Source organism: Mesoplodon bidens, assembly GCF_964165515.1.
Source record: "Mesoplodon bidens genome assembly, chromosome: 5".
Taxonomy (NCBI): Eukaryota; Metazoa; Chordata; class Mammalia; order Artiodactyla; family Ziphiidae; genus Mesoplodon; species Mesoplodon bidens.
In genome coordinates, this window is record NC_138161.1 from 14,726,087 (window position 1) to 14,742,987 (window position 16,901).

General features: G+C 38.4%; 2 protein-coding genes across 2 annotated transcripts; both read left to right on the plus strand.

The window, feature by feature from the left end:
• Window positions 1-474: 474 nt before the first annotated feature.
• Window positions 475-738, plus strand: KRTAP7-1 (keratin associated protein 7-1; the record flags this gene model as incomplete). The annotated part of the gene is given in 2 exon segments (XM_081235397.1): window positions 475-609; window positions 613-738. Coding segments are annotated over 2 exon segments (261 nt in total).
• Window positions 739-16,179: 15,441 nt separating this feature from the next.
• On the plus strand, window positions 16,180-16,371 carry KRTAP8-1 (keratin associated protein 8-1; the record flags this gene model as incomplete). The annotated part of the gene is made up of 1 exon (XM_081234811.1): window positions 16,180-16,371. One exon carries the CDS (start codon window positions 16,180-16,182, stop codon window positions 16,369-16,371), a length of 192 nt encoding a protein of 63 aa, XP_081090937.1.
• Between the last annotated feature and the right edge of the window lie 530 nt (window positions 16,372-16,901).

Below are 16,901 nucleotides of genomic sequence, written 5' to 3' on the forward strand. Positions count from 1 at the left end.
TGGTATACCAATGCTTTTGAATGACATATGGAGAGAATTTCAGGAAGCTGTAGAAGTGTTTACATGGTTGCCAAAGCTTTTTTTAGTTTAGCTATATCAGTTGGGAGGAGTTTATAATCAGAGGATTTAAAGAGCCTCACATGATGCAATCAGAACACTGGTTAAACCATGGAACACTGATGAAAAGAATTCAATTGTGTGTCAAGGATGGCAGCTGGCTTTGAAGATATGACACATTCCTTTGCAGATAGAAAAGCCAACAAAAATGTAGGCAGTGAGTCTGTGGGTTCCTTTATATGCATTTTATTAGCAATAATAGAATTATCTATGCAAATTTATCATAAGATGTCTAGGCAAGCATGTCATGCCCACCAGCTTGAGATATAAAAGGTCCTGTGCAGGACGAGAACTTCATTCATTCTTGGGTAACTTGCTCTTTGCAATCTATCCAAATCCTTCTCAGCTCTTGCTACCATGACTCATTACTTCTGCTGTGCAAGCTACTTCCCAGGTAATCCTTGCTATGGAACTGATTTCCACAGGACCTTCAGAGCCACACTCCTGAACTGCGTCATGCCCCTGAGCTCTCCCCTGAACTATGGTTATGGATGAAATGGCTACAGCTCCCTGGGCTACTGCTTTGCTGGTAGCAACATTAGCAACCTAGGCTATGGCTACAGTGGCAGCTTTTGCCGGCCATGGGGCTCTGGCTCTGGCTTGGGCTATAGCACTTACTGATGGACCATGGCTGCAGATGACTACAGGACTCTTCGATCATTACTCTGTGCACAGAACAATGTGAAAAACAAAGTCTGTCTTCCTGCTTCCAGATACACTTGAGAGATACATCTTCCATCTTCTCGCTGACTTCTTGCTGAAATCCTGGTCTTTGATGATGCTGAACAAGTCACCCAGGCATAAAATGCTGAACTGATACTCATCTACAGTCAAAGCAAGATATATTTTTCCGATATACCTGATTTTTACTAGTGAAGCAGGCAGTCTGTCTCTTATGGTTGCTCTGCCCATGTATCATTAAACTCTACATCAACATCAATGCATTGCAATTAGGTGTGAGGAGGAAGGGGTTTTGCTGTTCATCTCAATAAATCAAATTCATTTGGCACAAATATTTTTGTTCTGGTTGTTTATTTTATGATGCTTTTTTGTTTGTTTGTTTTGTTTTTGTACTCATCAACCACTTTCAACCTGTAATGGTGAACTTTAGTCAAATCTTATTCTGATTTCAGACTGTACACCAAGATAGGGTGATGCCTAATAATTTTGCCCCTTTATGTTGAGATTTCAATTTTTAAAAATTCCCTAAAAAAGTCCTAAATTTAATCCAAATACAGATGACCCTTGGACAATGTGGGGGTTAATCCATGTATAGTTTATGTTCAGCCCTCTGTAGCTGAGATTTTCTCTGACTCTGTGGATTCAACCAACTGTGGATTGTGTAGTACTACAGTATTAACTATTAAAAAATATCCACATATAAGTGGACCTTTGAAGCTCAAACCCACTCTGTTCAAGAGTCAACTGTACAGTCTGTATACGGCAGTTGTTAGTGTTTCCCTATGCTGATTATAAACAGGAGCATTTCTTAGTTGTTGAATGTTAAAAAACATTTCTTTCCTCCTTTCATTAGTGACACAATTCCATTTTGTTTTTTCCCTTTTCCTGCTGTTTCTAGAACTCAGTCCTAGAGAGATTTGAACCCCATAAACTGTTGGAAACAGTTCACTAAATGGACTGAGTTATGACACTCTGTTTTTAAGACATCCTAAGATTTGGTCAGTAAAGGGAAGCCGACAGCTAAAATCACATAGTATTTTTTTCCCTTTTTGATTGATGGGTTTTATTTTTCCTACCTTCTTCACCTCTGATTATATATATATAGCTGTATTAAAAATGAAGTATTTATTCTTTGGAATGATAGTTGCCATCAAAAGCACTTGAAATGATATGTGGTCTGTACTTAGAAAATGCTTCTTATCTTCTTTCCTGAGAAACCTCTGTTCTGTTTGAATGAAAGCTCATGCATTTATGTATCAAGTATTTATTGCACCTCTGCCTGTGTCAGAGAAGATGCTCAATAACTATTCATTGATTTGTTAAATCTCTGCTTTATGGGTACAAAATATTGTAGAGTCCAATATAAACTTCATTTATGTATGAAGTTATTGGGCTCTGGCCACTGTGTTAAAACTTGAGGTGCTGTAAAAACCTGCCTGAGATGCTGACTATCTTCAAGAGATACTCATTCAAAAGACACTCACCAAGTAGCTACAATACCAAGCATTGTCCTAAAATTTGGGGACAGAGAGATAAATAAAACACAATTCTGACCCTTAAGAGCTAAATATACTTTATTCAATATTTACAAGAAATTTAATAGTCTCCTATTTTATGCCAATTAACATGTTATAAATGATTATCCAAAGACTCATTTCCTTCCAAGGACCCAAAATATGAGACAGCCTATAATAAGATATATATATATATATATATATATATATATATCACTTGATTTGGGTTTATTCAACTTTCCTCATGATTAGATTCATGTTTAGCATTTTTCGGTAGAAATGCCATAGAAGTGATGCTGTATCCTTTTCATTGCATTGTATCAAGAGACACTTTATGTTGGTTCATGTAAATTTGGTTGGTGGTTACCTTGATCACTTGATGAAAGTAACGTCCTTCATGTTTCTTCACTGCAAATTTGTTATTTCTCCCTTTGTAATTAATAATTAATTTGTGTCAATACTTTGACACTATGTAAATATTCTATTCCTTATCAAGCTTTCACCCACTATTTTAGGATCCATTCACAATTTTCTAACTTTCTAATTCCTTCTATATTTAGTATTTGGCATTCTACTTAAGAAAGAAATTTCTCTTCTCCCCACTTATATTTTGTGTGCTTATTTATTAGTATCAATATCTATATCAATATGGGCTTGAGGATTCTTATTTTACTCAATGTGGTACCATCCATTATTATTATTCTTCTTAATTTTCATGCTCAATTGTTCCAGATTTGGAGAGTGGGGACATCTTCATGCTGGCTCCTTTGTGCTTCAGAAATGGCTCCTATCGCTGTTTGATCAATGCCTTCCTTTCTGGCTCAACAAGATATTCCAGGCTCATCTTGAAATTTTCTCCTTCAGTCATGGAAGTGCTAGATCGCTTAGGTGAAGAGTGGTATTTAGAAAGTATGATATAGGTGTTAAGTGTACTTATTACTGTGGTATCATTGTTACATATGCTAATTTCTATCCTCTCATATGTTATAACAGTCATTGCTATGATTGTCAGTCATTCTTTCAGATTTAATAATGACACACTGACGAGCTGCACTGGAGCTCTGGGTATGGGGGAAAAATTCATTGACAGGCAGAATTCACTTTAGGGTAAGAGAGGGGTGGCTGACCTTTAGGCTGGATGAGGTCCTCAAATGCCAGTGTGTAAAGATCTAAAGTTTTGCGCTAAAGTTCAAGTGACAGCACAAGTTGCCCTAGTACCCCATCGTGTTCTTCAATGAGATTTTCATTTAACCACCTTATCTCTGTTTCAGCCCCAGTCCTGGTATTTTTCTTAGTGTTCTGAGGCCCAATCCTCCCTGGGAATTTGAAGGGAAGATCAGCTTACTGTTGCTTGTAGTCCCCTTCTCTCATAGTTTCTCCTTCTTTCTGTTTTCCCTTCATCTCCTTTCCATCACCCAGACCTTTAGTTAATCTCACCTCAATTGATGTTGTCCCTATAATTCTCTCTGTCATTGTTGGCTTCCAGTCTTTACTATAATTTAATGGGTTCTAGGGAAGAGGAAGGAAAAAAATCTGTATGGTTGGTCCGCCTGTCATCTTGAACCTAACATAAAGACCTTAATGAGGGACAAGAAGGGATTAAGTACAACAAAAACTTATCTGTTTTTCTCCTGTAGTAATTATTTAACAGATACAACAATAGATAATTTTCATAAAAGAATAACAGGTTTTTTGAGGCAGATTTCATTATCTACTATATTACTGAAGAGGAAACCAGTGTCGAAAAGTTTAATTTGTTTGAGGCTGCATCATTCATTTGTAAAGAAAATGTCAATCTATAGCTAGTCAAGGATGATCTGACTCTAAATCCATCTCTCCACTCTATCATATATATGATATATGTCATACATATAAATTATATATATATCATGTATATATATATAGAATATCATATATATATTTTTGGCCACATGGCATGTGGGATCTTAGTTCCCTGACCAGGGGTTGAAGCTGGGCCATGGCAGTGAAAGTGTTGAATCCTAACCACTGGACTGCCAGGGAATTCCCGCTCCCTCCATACAACACTTTTAAAGCTATAGAAGTGTTTCCCAGAAGTATCCCTGCATGATGCATTTTTTTTTTTTGTGGACCATTTTAAAAGTCTTTATTGAATTTGTCACAATATTGCTTCTGCTCTATGATTTGGGTTTTTGGCTACAAGGCATGTGGGATCTTAGCTCTCCAACCAGGGATTGAACCTGCACCCCCTGTACTGGAAGGCGAAGTCCCAACCACTGGGCCGCCAGGGAAGTCCCTAATGCACTTCTTATGCCATAAATAACTGTACCTAAATGTATATATTGATTTACAGTTTACAGAATACATCAATAGAATTTTATTTAATTCTGACAATTGTCTTGGGAAATAGGTATCATTAGGAATTTGATAGAAATTAAGTAATTTCCCCAAGTGAGGAAATATCTACCAACTGGGAAAGCTAAGCCTTGAGCCAAGGTATCAAGCTGAGGTCTTCTGATTCCTTCCTAGCACATTATTCTACCACTGATAACAGAGACAAAACATTCATTATGTGCTTACTGATTTGACCCTAAATGAGGTTATGAAGGTCCTCCAGTATTTCATAAACTTGCCAAATAATCTTAATAATTATTAGGCTTCATTCTTTACTTTGGTACCAAGTCCTTAGGTTTTCCCATCTCACTATCTCTACAAAATGGTGGCAGATCTTCACTCCTAATTTCTGCCTCCATTCATACCCTTATCGTTTCTTGCCTGGATTAATACACCTGCTGCCTATCCGGTCTGCCAGGCAATCTCCACACCATCTTCCATACCACAGATGAAATCATCTCTCAAAATGCCAATCTAATAACATGACTTTCTTTCACAAACTCTGGTTATTTTGTGGTTACTTACTGATTTTAGGATAAAGATCAATTTCAGGATAAAGATCAATTAGTGGCTCATAAGAATGCCAATTTCTCTAGTCTCATTTCCTACTTTGTTAAAACATGCTTCCCTTTCTCCTGCAATGGTTCTTTGCTGTCTTCTGCCCTCTTCTTCATCCAGTGAACTCCTATGGAGCTTTCAGAAGGCCTTCCTCTACCCCAGGGGTCCTCCCTTGTTCCGACTGAAAAGCTTGACCTCTGTTTAATATGGCAGTGCTCACCCTACTCCCTGCCCACCAACCAAGACCACCTGGAACACATCGTAGTCAAACAAAGTTGGGCTTATTACTTACTGTGATGATGGAGATCATGCAACATGAGAAACTGTAGGATGTCTCAATAAGAGGGTTAGGAGAGGCTTGTTCTAGGATTTGAGTTTGAAGGAGTTGATTTTGGAGGGGATTAAAGGAGGCAGTGGTCTCTTCTGGGTTGGATACCTTCTGTAGAAAATTTCCACAAAGTTAGTGGTCTAAAACAACACAAATTTACTTTTACAATTTTGGAGGTCAGAAGTTCAAGAGTCAAGGTATTGGTAGGGCTGTATTCATTGTGGACGATTTCATTTCCTTGCCTTTTCCAGATTCAAGATGCTGCCCCAGTTCCTTGGTTTGTGTCTCCTTCCTTCACCTTCAAAGACAGTAGCATAGCATCTTCAAATCTCTCTTCCTGACCTGACTCTGACGCTCCTACCTTCCTCTTTCACTTTAAGGATCCTTTTGATTACATTGGGCCCACCCCAATAATCCAGAATAATCTCTCTACCTCTAGGCTTGTGGATTAGCAACCTCAAAGCCCTTTTGCCATGTAATATAACATATTCACAGGCTCTGGAATTAGGATGGTGGCATCTTTGGGGGACCATTAGTCCACTTCCCAGAGGTAACATCAGGAAACAGACCTAATTTCTATGATTGGGTATTTTAACAACTTTTACTGAGGAAGTGGAACAAAGCTAAAGCTGTCATTGGTAAAAAAGCAGTAGTCACTGAAGGTGATGTTTAGTCATTTTTGTGGTTTGTATAGTGTTCTTGTTTTCATCTGTTCTCTGGTATGGCTACAGAGTGGTCTTGTTTTTGTCTGTCTCCATCATTGTTACAGAGTGACCTTGTCTGATTTGATGTTCTGAAGAATGTGTGTGGGAATCAGGGAATGCTCTTGTTTACTATTAGTGTTTTCAGCGCTGCTGTTTATCTTTCTCACCATCATTAATTGACAGGTCTGATTCCCTCACTGTAGCCTATATGCTGTAAAGTTTTTGAGGACAAGCACCATGCTTTATTCAATGTTCCATCACCACTGCTGTATCCCAGATACTTGATAAATATTTGTTGAATTAATATAATTATTTAAAGCCATAGAAGAAAAAGCCTACTCCCTTGCTACTTAAAATATGGTCAGCAGACATCCCAGGGGCATCACCTGGGAGCTGGTTCAAAATGCACAATCTCGGGCCTTCCTCTTCCAAATTATACTCTGCACATTGACAAGATCCTCAGGTGATTTGTGTGCACATACAATTTGAGTACTGGCCCAAGTCCTGTTGATTCTTATCCCAAAATAAGTAGAGAAGGAGACATATCTCATTGTTGATGTTTAAAGTCTTGATGAAATGGTGTTAACATTTTCAGCAAAAAAGGAAAGTATAAAAAATTATTTTCCTATACTTTTGTTCAATTTTTTATTGCTATTTACAGAAAAACTAGTTCATGGTTTTTCATTTCTATTGAGAATAGAAAAAAAGCACTTAAAATTATAGAAGGAGAGCTTTCTATTAGATAAATGGAAATATTTCTTGCTTCTAAGGCCTGCCAGGCAGAGACCACTTAGAATGTTCTATGACTCCTGAGTATGTTGATTATGGTTATCTCTAAAAATACCCTGTTATTCCTCAGACACCAATTCCTTTTCAATTCCTTGACTTGCCTCTGAGGCTCCTGACATTATCTTTGACAATGATATTTGCATTACAGTGTTCTGTTCCATTTTCTTCCCTTTCCAATCATCCTCCCCTTTTAATAATCTGCTTTATGCCTCATTATTTCCATTTTGAAGCTTCTATGTCCTACGCACTTTGTTGCAATGACAGAATTTTCAACACTTTCCTAATGAACAGCCTTAAATTTTAAGATAAAGGAATCTTTGGGACACAGGTCCTAATTTTTTAAATTTAAATTTATTTGTTTTTATATTTAGTTTTTGGTCAGCAAAGACTTTGAAGAAATGATGCTTTTAGTAGATTGAACTTGCCATCATGATTTGTTTGGCTGCAATAGGAAACACTGTTTTCAAGGTCATCAGAAGAACACGATCTCAGGCCTTCCAAAGGGTAGCTAACAAGCAAGTTGAAATGTCATGCTTCTACTCATCAGCAAGTCTGTCTTAACACCAAGGTAGCAAACAGACCATAATTTCTCATACTTGATCCTTTTCACTAACTCAGCTTGCTGATTGGTTCTGTGTTTTAATTTTATACACATTTCCAGTGTCTGGCTCTAACTCTCTCTTTGTGTCACAAGTAATAGACCTCAGCTCCTCCATTTTGCATCAGCAGGAGTAGAGGGTAGATGCTAAAAAGGACCTTCAGATCACATTAGTGACTAAAAGCTTGCAATAAAAAATGTACTTTCCTTGGAATTTCTTTTTCATATTGATTCTGAAACACATGTGAAATGTTTCTGACTAGAGTCAGTGGGCCTATTATGCATCCAGGCATTGTTGTGGTGTCACATTATTTCTTAAGAAAACCACATGGGTTCTACGTCAAATAGCAAGCTTCGTTAATTAGTTCTTGCTCTGATAATTAACTAAGTAGCCTCACAATGTGGCTTAGCTCCAAAAGTGTTGAGATAGCAAGGCGCTGAAATTGTGTCTCAAGTTAGTCCCAAGTCTTGGTCAGCAAGTTCTGGCCCATGTCATGTGATACTTTTGGGGTATGTTGCATGGCAATCATATTTAACTGCATGTGATCTTGACTTTAGACCAGGGTTTTTGACTTTGGCTCTGTTGACATTTTGGCTGGATAGTTTTTTGTTGCTGAGGGGAGGGGAGTGTTCGGTGCATTGCAGAATGTTTGGCAGCATCCCTGGCAAAGCAGCATCTCACCAGTCATGACAAGGGAAATTGTCTCTAGTCATTGCCAAGTCCCCTGGGGAGCAAAGTTGCCCATGATAATAAGTTACATCAACTCTGCTTATTAATTCTGGCTAAGAAGGTGTCTCCTTTTTCTCCTTCACCATTTTACACTCATCCCATTTTAAGTTGTGTTTTTTTTTTTTTTTTTTTTTTTTTTTTTGCGGTACGCGGGCCTCTCACTGTGGTGGCCTCTCCCTTTGCGGAGCACAGGCTCTGGACGCGCAGGCTCAGCGGCCATGGCTCACGGGCTCAGCCGCTCCGCAGCATGTGGGATCTTCCCAGACCGGGGCACGAACCCGTGTCTCCTGCATCAGCAGGCGGACTCTCAACCGCTGCGCCACCAGGGAAGCCCAAGTTGTGTGTTTTGTTAAAGAGGACACCTTTTCAGATGGCTAACCATTGAACAGTACAAATTTCTCAAGGAGTGACCAAAGCACTTTATTTATTTAGTTTTTGGCTGTGCCACATGGCTTGCAGGATCTTGGTTCCCCAACCAATTATTGAACCCAGGCTACGGCAGTGAAAGCACTGAGTCCTAACCACTGGACTACCAGGGAATTCCTCCAAAGTATGTTACTGGAATCACTTGGACTGCTTATTTAAAATGCAGATTCCTCGGCCCCAGCACAGACCCAGGCAATCAGAATCTACAGGAACAGAGCTCAGAAATATGCATATTAAACAAGTATCCAAGGAGATTCTTGCACAGACTAAACTTTGAAACTATTGTGGTGGAATGTCTTGTAGAGGTTTCAACATTTCTCTTCTGCAATTCTGTCACTGCATTTTGTGTTTTAAAGTGATGGCAGCTGGGCTCTCATGAGTGTATCTTAGCAGGGGTATGTAACACAGTGAACAAAAGTAGTCTATATAGTTGCATGCTTAATTGACCAAATCCAGTGGGAGAGGGTTGAATTGTAATCTTAGCTTATCAGTAATTTTGATGTTAGGATCATTCAATGGCTAAGCTGGTGAGTCCCAGGGTGTCAACTTACCTCCTGTTACAGTCGAAAGACTTGGGACCCAGGCAAGTGATTTCCATAAATTCTTACAGCAAGTCAGTGGCCAAATTTGACTTGGAATATTCATTCATTCACTCATTTATTCAACTGATATTCATTGAAAACCTACATCATGCCCAGTAGTGAGCTAGGCACTGAGGAATCAGGGCTGATTAAAGACGTCATTTTTGCTCTCCTTGAAACAAGCATGTTGCTGAGGCAGGTATCAATCACACAAATAAAGGTTAAAGAGCTACAAGTAGGAGGGAGATGGTGGCCACTATGATAGTGAAGGTGGACTTTGGCTACTCAGGGACGTCAGAAAGGCCTCCCAAGGGAAGTGATTGAACTAGTATCTGAAGGTTGATGGGAGTTGAGGAGGACAGAGGAGGGAAGATAATTCCCTGTAGAACAAACAGAAAGTGGCAAGACACATGATATATTTGAAGATCTAAGATAGTCAATGATGTCTAATCAGAGTGAGTTGGGGGTTTTTAGGTCAGATTAAAGAATAAAAAAGTCTAAAAAACAATGGGATGCTATTGAATTTTTTTTAAATTATTATTATATTTTGGCTGTGTTGGGTCTTTGTTGCTGAGAGCAGGGGCTACTGTTTGTGGTGGTGTATGGGCTTCTCATTGTGGTGGCTTCTCATTGCAGAGTATGGGCTCCAGGCATGTGAGCTTCAGTAGCTGCAGCACTCGGGCTCAGTATTGTGGCACGCAGGCCCTAGAGCATGGGGGCTTCAGTAGTTGCAGCGCATGGGCTCAGTAGTTGCGGCATGCAGTCTCTAGGGCACATGGGCTTCTGTAGTTGTGGCGTGCAGGCTGATTAGTTGTGGCTCGCAGGCTTGGTTGCTCCACAGCATATGGGATCTTCCCAGACCAGGGACTGAACCCTTGTTCCCTGCATTGGCAGGTGGATTCTTAACCACTGCACCACCAGGGAAGTCCTGAAATATTTTTAATGTTTGTTTGTGTGTGTGTGTGTGGGTGTTTGTATTGTAACCAGATCTACATTTTGTAAACACTTTGGCAATGGGAAGCAGTGTGTAAGGAGGGAAACTGTCAACTTGATTAGTTTTGCAGTCACCATAGCAGTGTCGGTACATAAGTTGGTAGCTTGAAGTAGGTAGTGTGCCAGGCTGAATAAGCAGCCCCGAGTTGTCCACTCAATTTCTGCAACCCATGAAAATGTTACCTTACATGGTAAACAGGGCTTGGCAGAAGTGATTAAGTTAAAGATCTTCATATGGGGAGATTACTTTGGATTATCCAGGTGGGCCCAATGTAATCACAAGTGTCCTTATAAGAGGGGGGCAGGAGGGTCAGAGTCAGTAGTAGGAGATGGGATGATAGAAGTGAGAGATTGGAGTGATGAAAGGAAGTTGTCACTGGCCAAAGAACGCAGGCCACCTACAGAAGCTGAAAAAGGCCAGAAAACAGATTCTCCTCTCAGAGCTTGCAGAAAGAACTGGCCATGCTGACGCCTTAATTTCAGACTTCTGACTCTTGGAACTTGTGATAATAAATTTGTGTCTTTTTTAGTCACAAAGTTTGTGGTAATTTGTAGCATTAGGAAACAATAAGAAATAGAGTAGTGAAGTGGACATTGATAGAAATTAATGGATCCAAGAGAGTGTTAGAAGGTAAAAGTGACAGCACTTTGTGACAGATTGTATTTACAAATGCAGGGGAGGGGGGTGTCAAGGGTGACTCCTAGGTGTCAAGATTCTTATTATTCAGATGGTATCACCTCACTGCATGGGTGTAAATCTTAATTTCATACCAAAAACCAGATGCAATTTCTGAATATGAGGCCCTAGACAACAATAATTAAATTTTGTATGGAAGTTAGTAAATTACCTGAAAGTATGTCATATTTTGAGGGTCTCAGTATCTGATTACCAGATAATAGTAACCCAAAGGCATTAGGAGGATTTTAAATCAAGGGTCTAAGCAAGCATCCTCCTTGGGATAACTTTACATTCTGGAAATTTTCTTTATTTTCTTCTTGCAGCAATGATTAGATGTTGTCTCTACTGGCTATTTTATTATCTCTAATTGTCCCAAATATCTTACAGAGCCTTCCAGTTGGAGGACCACAGCACTGAATTACAGGTGTGCCAGAGTGTTGCTACTCTTCATCCCCCAGCTGATCTGGACAGGACCTGGGGTGCCAGAGCTCCCAGGATGGCTATCTCTTCTCAGTGAGTCTTGTCAGATTATCCCACTGTATCCTAAAGATGCGTAATGTACTTTGATGCCATAATGGGAGAATGATTGAGAAGCACTGCCCTTTGGTATTCCTTTTCCCAGTGTCTTCCACAGATGTCTTGCATCAGAATTCCTGGTAGGGATATGATCCTGATAGATGGTTGTTAACTCACTTGTTAAATCTACCTCCCTAACAATTCTTAAATTCATCCCCTTGCTAATACTGCCACCTAGTTAGTGAAGTGGCTTTTGTGTAACTGATTATCAATCCAGTGACTATTCCTCTTCCTTCTTCTAGGTTGCCAGAGCCTGCTTCACATGATAGAGGCAGAAAGTGCCCAATACACACTTTTCTAACTTCCCTTGTAGTTCAACCCTGGGATATGATTCAATTCTGGACAATGGGACATAAAAGAAATCCATTGGAAACAAATATAAAATGAATTCCTGCTCATTGCACAATGAAAAGGAGCTTTGAGAGAAGTCCTTTTTTTTTTTTTTTACTCCTCTAATTTTAGATGTTGATGTGACGAATCTGAAGCATTGACCTGCTGCTGTGATTTTGCAGCCATGAGAAGACAGAGAATCACACCTCTGACCCCTGACATTGTCAAGCCCTGGAGCAACCTGGAATTGCTTACATTCTCATTTTCCATTATTTGTGAAAAATAAACTCTTTTCATTTAGCAGCTTTCAGCTGGTTTTGTTTTTTGTTTTTGTTTTGTTTTTTTGGTTACTTGTAGCCAAAATAATCCCTAAAGGATACAATTTTAAACCTGGTTTTCATACCTCCAGGGTTTCCCAATTCTAATTCATCCTCCACACTGTCAGAGTAGTGATCTCTCGAAAATGCAGAACTGATTATGCCAACCCTAGCTTAGTGTACGAGTGGCTCCCTTTTCCTCCAAAAAAGACACAGTCTCATATGTCCCCTGACTGTCTCTCCAGCTCCGACTTCCATTAATTTTTCTGTCACATGCAAGGCTATGGCCCCATTGAATTATCAATGTCTCTTGGAAGGCATTGTACTATTTAACACCGTTAAGACTTTGCTTCAAATACTTCTTTCTGGAATATCCTCTAAATCCACTATCTTCCTAACTGATGTCCATTTTCAACACCCAGTTCAAATATCTATCCTTTTCATAGTGAAGCTTTCCATGGACATTACCCCCTACATCACGTAGAGTTGTCCACTCTCTGTTTCATCCCCTGAAGTCTACAAGAGGGCAGTGTGGACTTCCAGGGTAGAACATATAACACTGCATTTTCATTTATTTATCATTTTCCATTTAATTACCATTTCTAATTTGTCTTTAGATTTCTAGCACCTAACAGCATGCCTGGAATATAGGAGGTGCTCAATAAATATTTGTAAGAATAAATGAAAAGAATGAAATATAACTTTTATATTATAGAGTGACACTGATGTATATTCTAAAATTCATTTAAAACATTCCCTTGTAATTTCTCTCTCATTTTTAATGAATTATAATATTTTGAAGCTGGGAACTTTATATCTGAAACTGATAAGACAAGAACTGTTTTATTGTGCACACTGGAATTGACTCTATTTCTATGATCTGTACACAATACATTCTTGCTCCTTTGTAGAAAATCAAAGAGCAAGGTTTTTCCCTATCTTTATTCATGTCACATTTTATTTGAAATCAAATAAATATGAAAGAAGAAATCAGAATATTTATTAAATAACATCTTAACATTGTTATTAAAAGATAAAGGGTCATGAACTTTATCTAAACCAATAAATACCCAGCAAAGATTTGTTCAATACCATGTCATTTCATATGTGAGAATATAATGTTTTTCTGTTTTTCAAACCTCCATGTCACATGACCCTAGTTTTTTGAGAAACTCACAAAAGTAAGACATTTTAACTGCAATTGGTTTAGCCCGCTGCTGCTTTCCACCTGGGGTTCCCTACAATCACACTTCCCCTCAAGCTGGAAGGCATTAGGGAGACCACGGACCTTTCTGGGATCTAGCTAAGGAGAAGTTGAATTTGGATATGGGAGATAGATTTATGTGGTTTGCAGTTACTTCTGTGTATAATTAGGCTATTTCTAGCCATCCATGTATGGTGATGGCTTCCAGGAATTCTCTCCCATCTACTCTTTCAATTCACCCAGAATTTGTGACATGAGTGTGCAGGACCAGAAGTCACATTTCAGTATGTATTAGCCCCATGGCATCCAGCGTAGAATGAGTAGTGGAGGAAAAAATTTGAAATGGTGGAGCCCAAAGCTCATCTATGGAAAAAATATTATAGAAATGTGTCAGGCAGTTATGTAGTAAAAACATTTTTTCAAAATTTTATAATATTTGTGACTTTTATTAGTGTTTAAATTTGTGATTTATCATTTTAGCAAATGTTTATTTTTGTACTGAATTTTATATTTTTATGTTTACTGTTTTTCATCAAGAGGCTTCTCAACATTGTATAAACTTCAGGCTCTACAAAACCTGGATCCTCCCTAGATAAACCTATACTATAATAAAGCTTTCACAGACCCAGTGTAAGATTAAGCTAGCTACCGATTTTGTTTTTAAATAACTTGATAAATCATGTATTTCCCTAAAATTTTCTTGTTTTCTAGAGAAAATTCAGAATGTTCTTTGTAAATACGGCTTAAGTTTTTAAAAAGGCAACATATTTTAATTTTTATTCACCATTACTACTCAGATACAGAGTTGGGTATTGTGCCCTGCAGGGCAAAGCTAGCATATTGTCAGATTGGGTAGGCAAGTAAGAGGGGAACTTATTTAAACAGAGCATCATAACTGAATTTTAACATTAACTCAATCTTTTTTCTTTCCATTGTACGATGCTATTTTTGTTCAATTTTTCTTTTTTTTCAAATATTATCAGTTTTTTTCTTTATGGAGCAGGGCAATGTGACGACGGTAGAAATAAGAAATAAATTATTCTATGATTTTTAGAGAAGGATCTGCTGTTGAATGCCTTTATGTTTTGTGAGTGAAGCTAATTGTAATTCCCTGGTCTTATTTAGCTATAAGTCACATGAGGTATTTGAATTTTAAATGCTGAATCACCCTAGGTGGCCATACAGCTTTGTTCATGAACAAGGATGGTGCAAGAGCAGGGTGTATTTTCAAAAATACCTCTAATTAATTAATTAGTGGTTGAAACACTGTCACAGTTTTGCATTTTTCCAAGTGTCTCACCTTGTCCTTGGAGTCAGCCTGTGACCTCTGTATGCCTCCAGAAATTTAGGTCTTAGCTGCTAGCAACAAGAAGGAAATTTACATCTGAAATCTAAAGTAAAATTTTCGGGGCTAGTATGTAATACGTATTTGTTCTGTGCCTTTCTAAGAATGATTCTTTGCAGTTCTGTGACTTTTTATTTCTGTGTCTTTTTATTTCTGTGCCATATGTCCTCTTTTGCTGTATTTTCTGTAAATTTTCTCTTAAGTGCCATTCCGAGGAATATTAATGCAGGTATCTGAGAATAATTTTTTAAGTCTTGCATGACCCAAGATGGGTTTGATCAATCTTATTCCTCCTTTAATTCATATTTGAGGACTAAATTTCCATTTAGAGAGAGGAATGATTTTCTTTCCCAATCCTGGGGTGCATGATCATTCTAAAAGTGAAATAACTTTGATTTAATATTGTCATCTGGCTCTTTACCAGATCATCACATTTGTTAGATAATCTGGTTTTAATAGATCTAATGGAAAAAATAGTGTACATTTCAAGGTAAAATTTCCCATTAATATTTCTGTTTTTATCCTGTTATTATTTTCAACATTTACTTTGAAAAGCATATTAGACCAACAGATGATATTTGACAATTTATTTCTAGGATCAATCCACAAGCTCCATTTTTTTTTTTTTTATAATCACAAGATTATTAGTTCAGGCAGTGGTTTAGAAATGTGATGTTAAATATAGTTCAGCCAGGTACTATAATTAAAATTAAAATTGTATCCAGTTTTGTAAAAAGGGTAGCTATAGATAGAGGGGAAAAAAGGAGTCTTTCCAATGAACTCTTTGGCATTTGTCTTGTATACTGCAAAAGAATTGTTTAATCAGGTGAATACTAAGAAATATCTCCATTTTGAGGTGGTCTTACTATGTATTTGTTATTTCATTTATTAATTTATTCAACACATATTTTTTGAATTCCAACTGTGTGGTATGGACACTCAAAGAGTAAGAGGACTGAATAACAGTTAACAACCTCAGAAAATTTCTTGGTATTGTAATGCCTGCTCACAGAGGCTTATGTCTAGGACCTACAAGACCCAGTGCTTTGAAGTCTCTGCAACACGTACTTTAATGAAGGTACACAATTTATTTGAAGGAATCCTGCCCCTATGTTCTATCACATGAGAAATTTCTTAAGCAAGTGTAAAGATGTCTTAAGCAAGCAAAACAACCTAATGAGCTATTCGTGAAGCAAACAGGTGTCAATGAAAATGACGCCTTGTGTTTTTCACCACACCCCATAGCCAGGGTATATAAAGAAGGATGGAGAGTAGGGAATCCATCACACTGAGGAAACGCATTCCACTGCTATCTAAGCCAGCAACTCCAGACACCATGTGCTATAACAACTTCTCCAGCACTGTCTTCCCAGGATGCTACTGGGAAAGCTACAGCTACCCCCTGGGGTATAATGTTGGCTGTGGCTATGTCAGCACCCACTACCCAGTGGGCTATGGTTTTGGCTATGGTTACAATGGCTGTGGGGCTTTCGACTACAGAAGATTCTGGCCATTTGCTCTCTATTGATTTTCTGAAATACCTGAGGCATGGAATCTTCTCTCCCAAAGCTGAGAGGCATAATTCCAAGTCCTCATGTGCTCATCAACCTCCCAGTCACTGCTTTTCAGACCTAGCGCCAGAGTCTCAAGGGAAGAAAATGAAAAACCACTTGATGCCTCCAGCTGTCTCCCCTGGATGATGTTTATGGGGACATTTGCAGAAACTTGCCACGCAAACATGTATTACTTTTGAATTTTTCACCATGCTCATGACGTTTGTCATCATAAAGTTGCGATGTGTCTGTCAAATTCTCAATAAACTTGTCTCAACCATCATAATATTCTCACCTGAGTGGAGTTTCCTTTTTTGGGTGCATATTTTTTGGTACATTGAGTGGGGAGGGAAGTGGATTTATTTTTCTCATGTGTGTGTTAGAAGTAGTGAGAAAGCAAATAATCCTTGATCTTTTGTGATAAGCAGGCAAGAGGGGTTTGCTTATGATGAAAAAAAATCCTATCTTAACCTTCCTCTAACTCTGTGACATCCATCTCCAATTC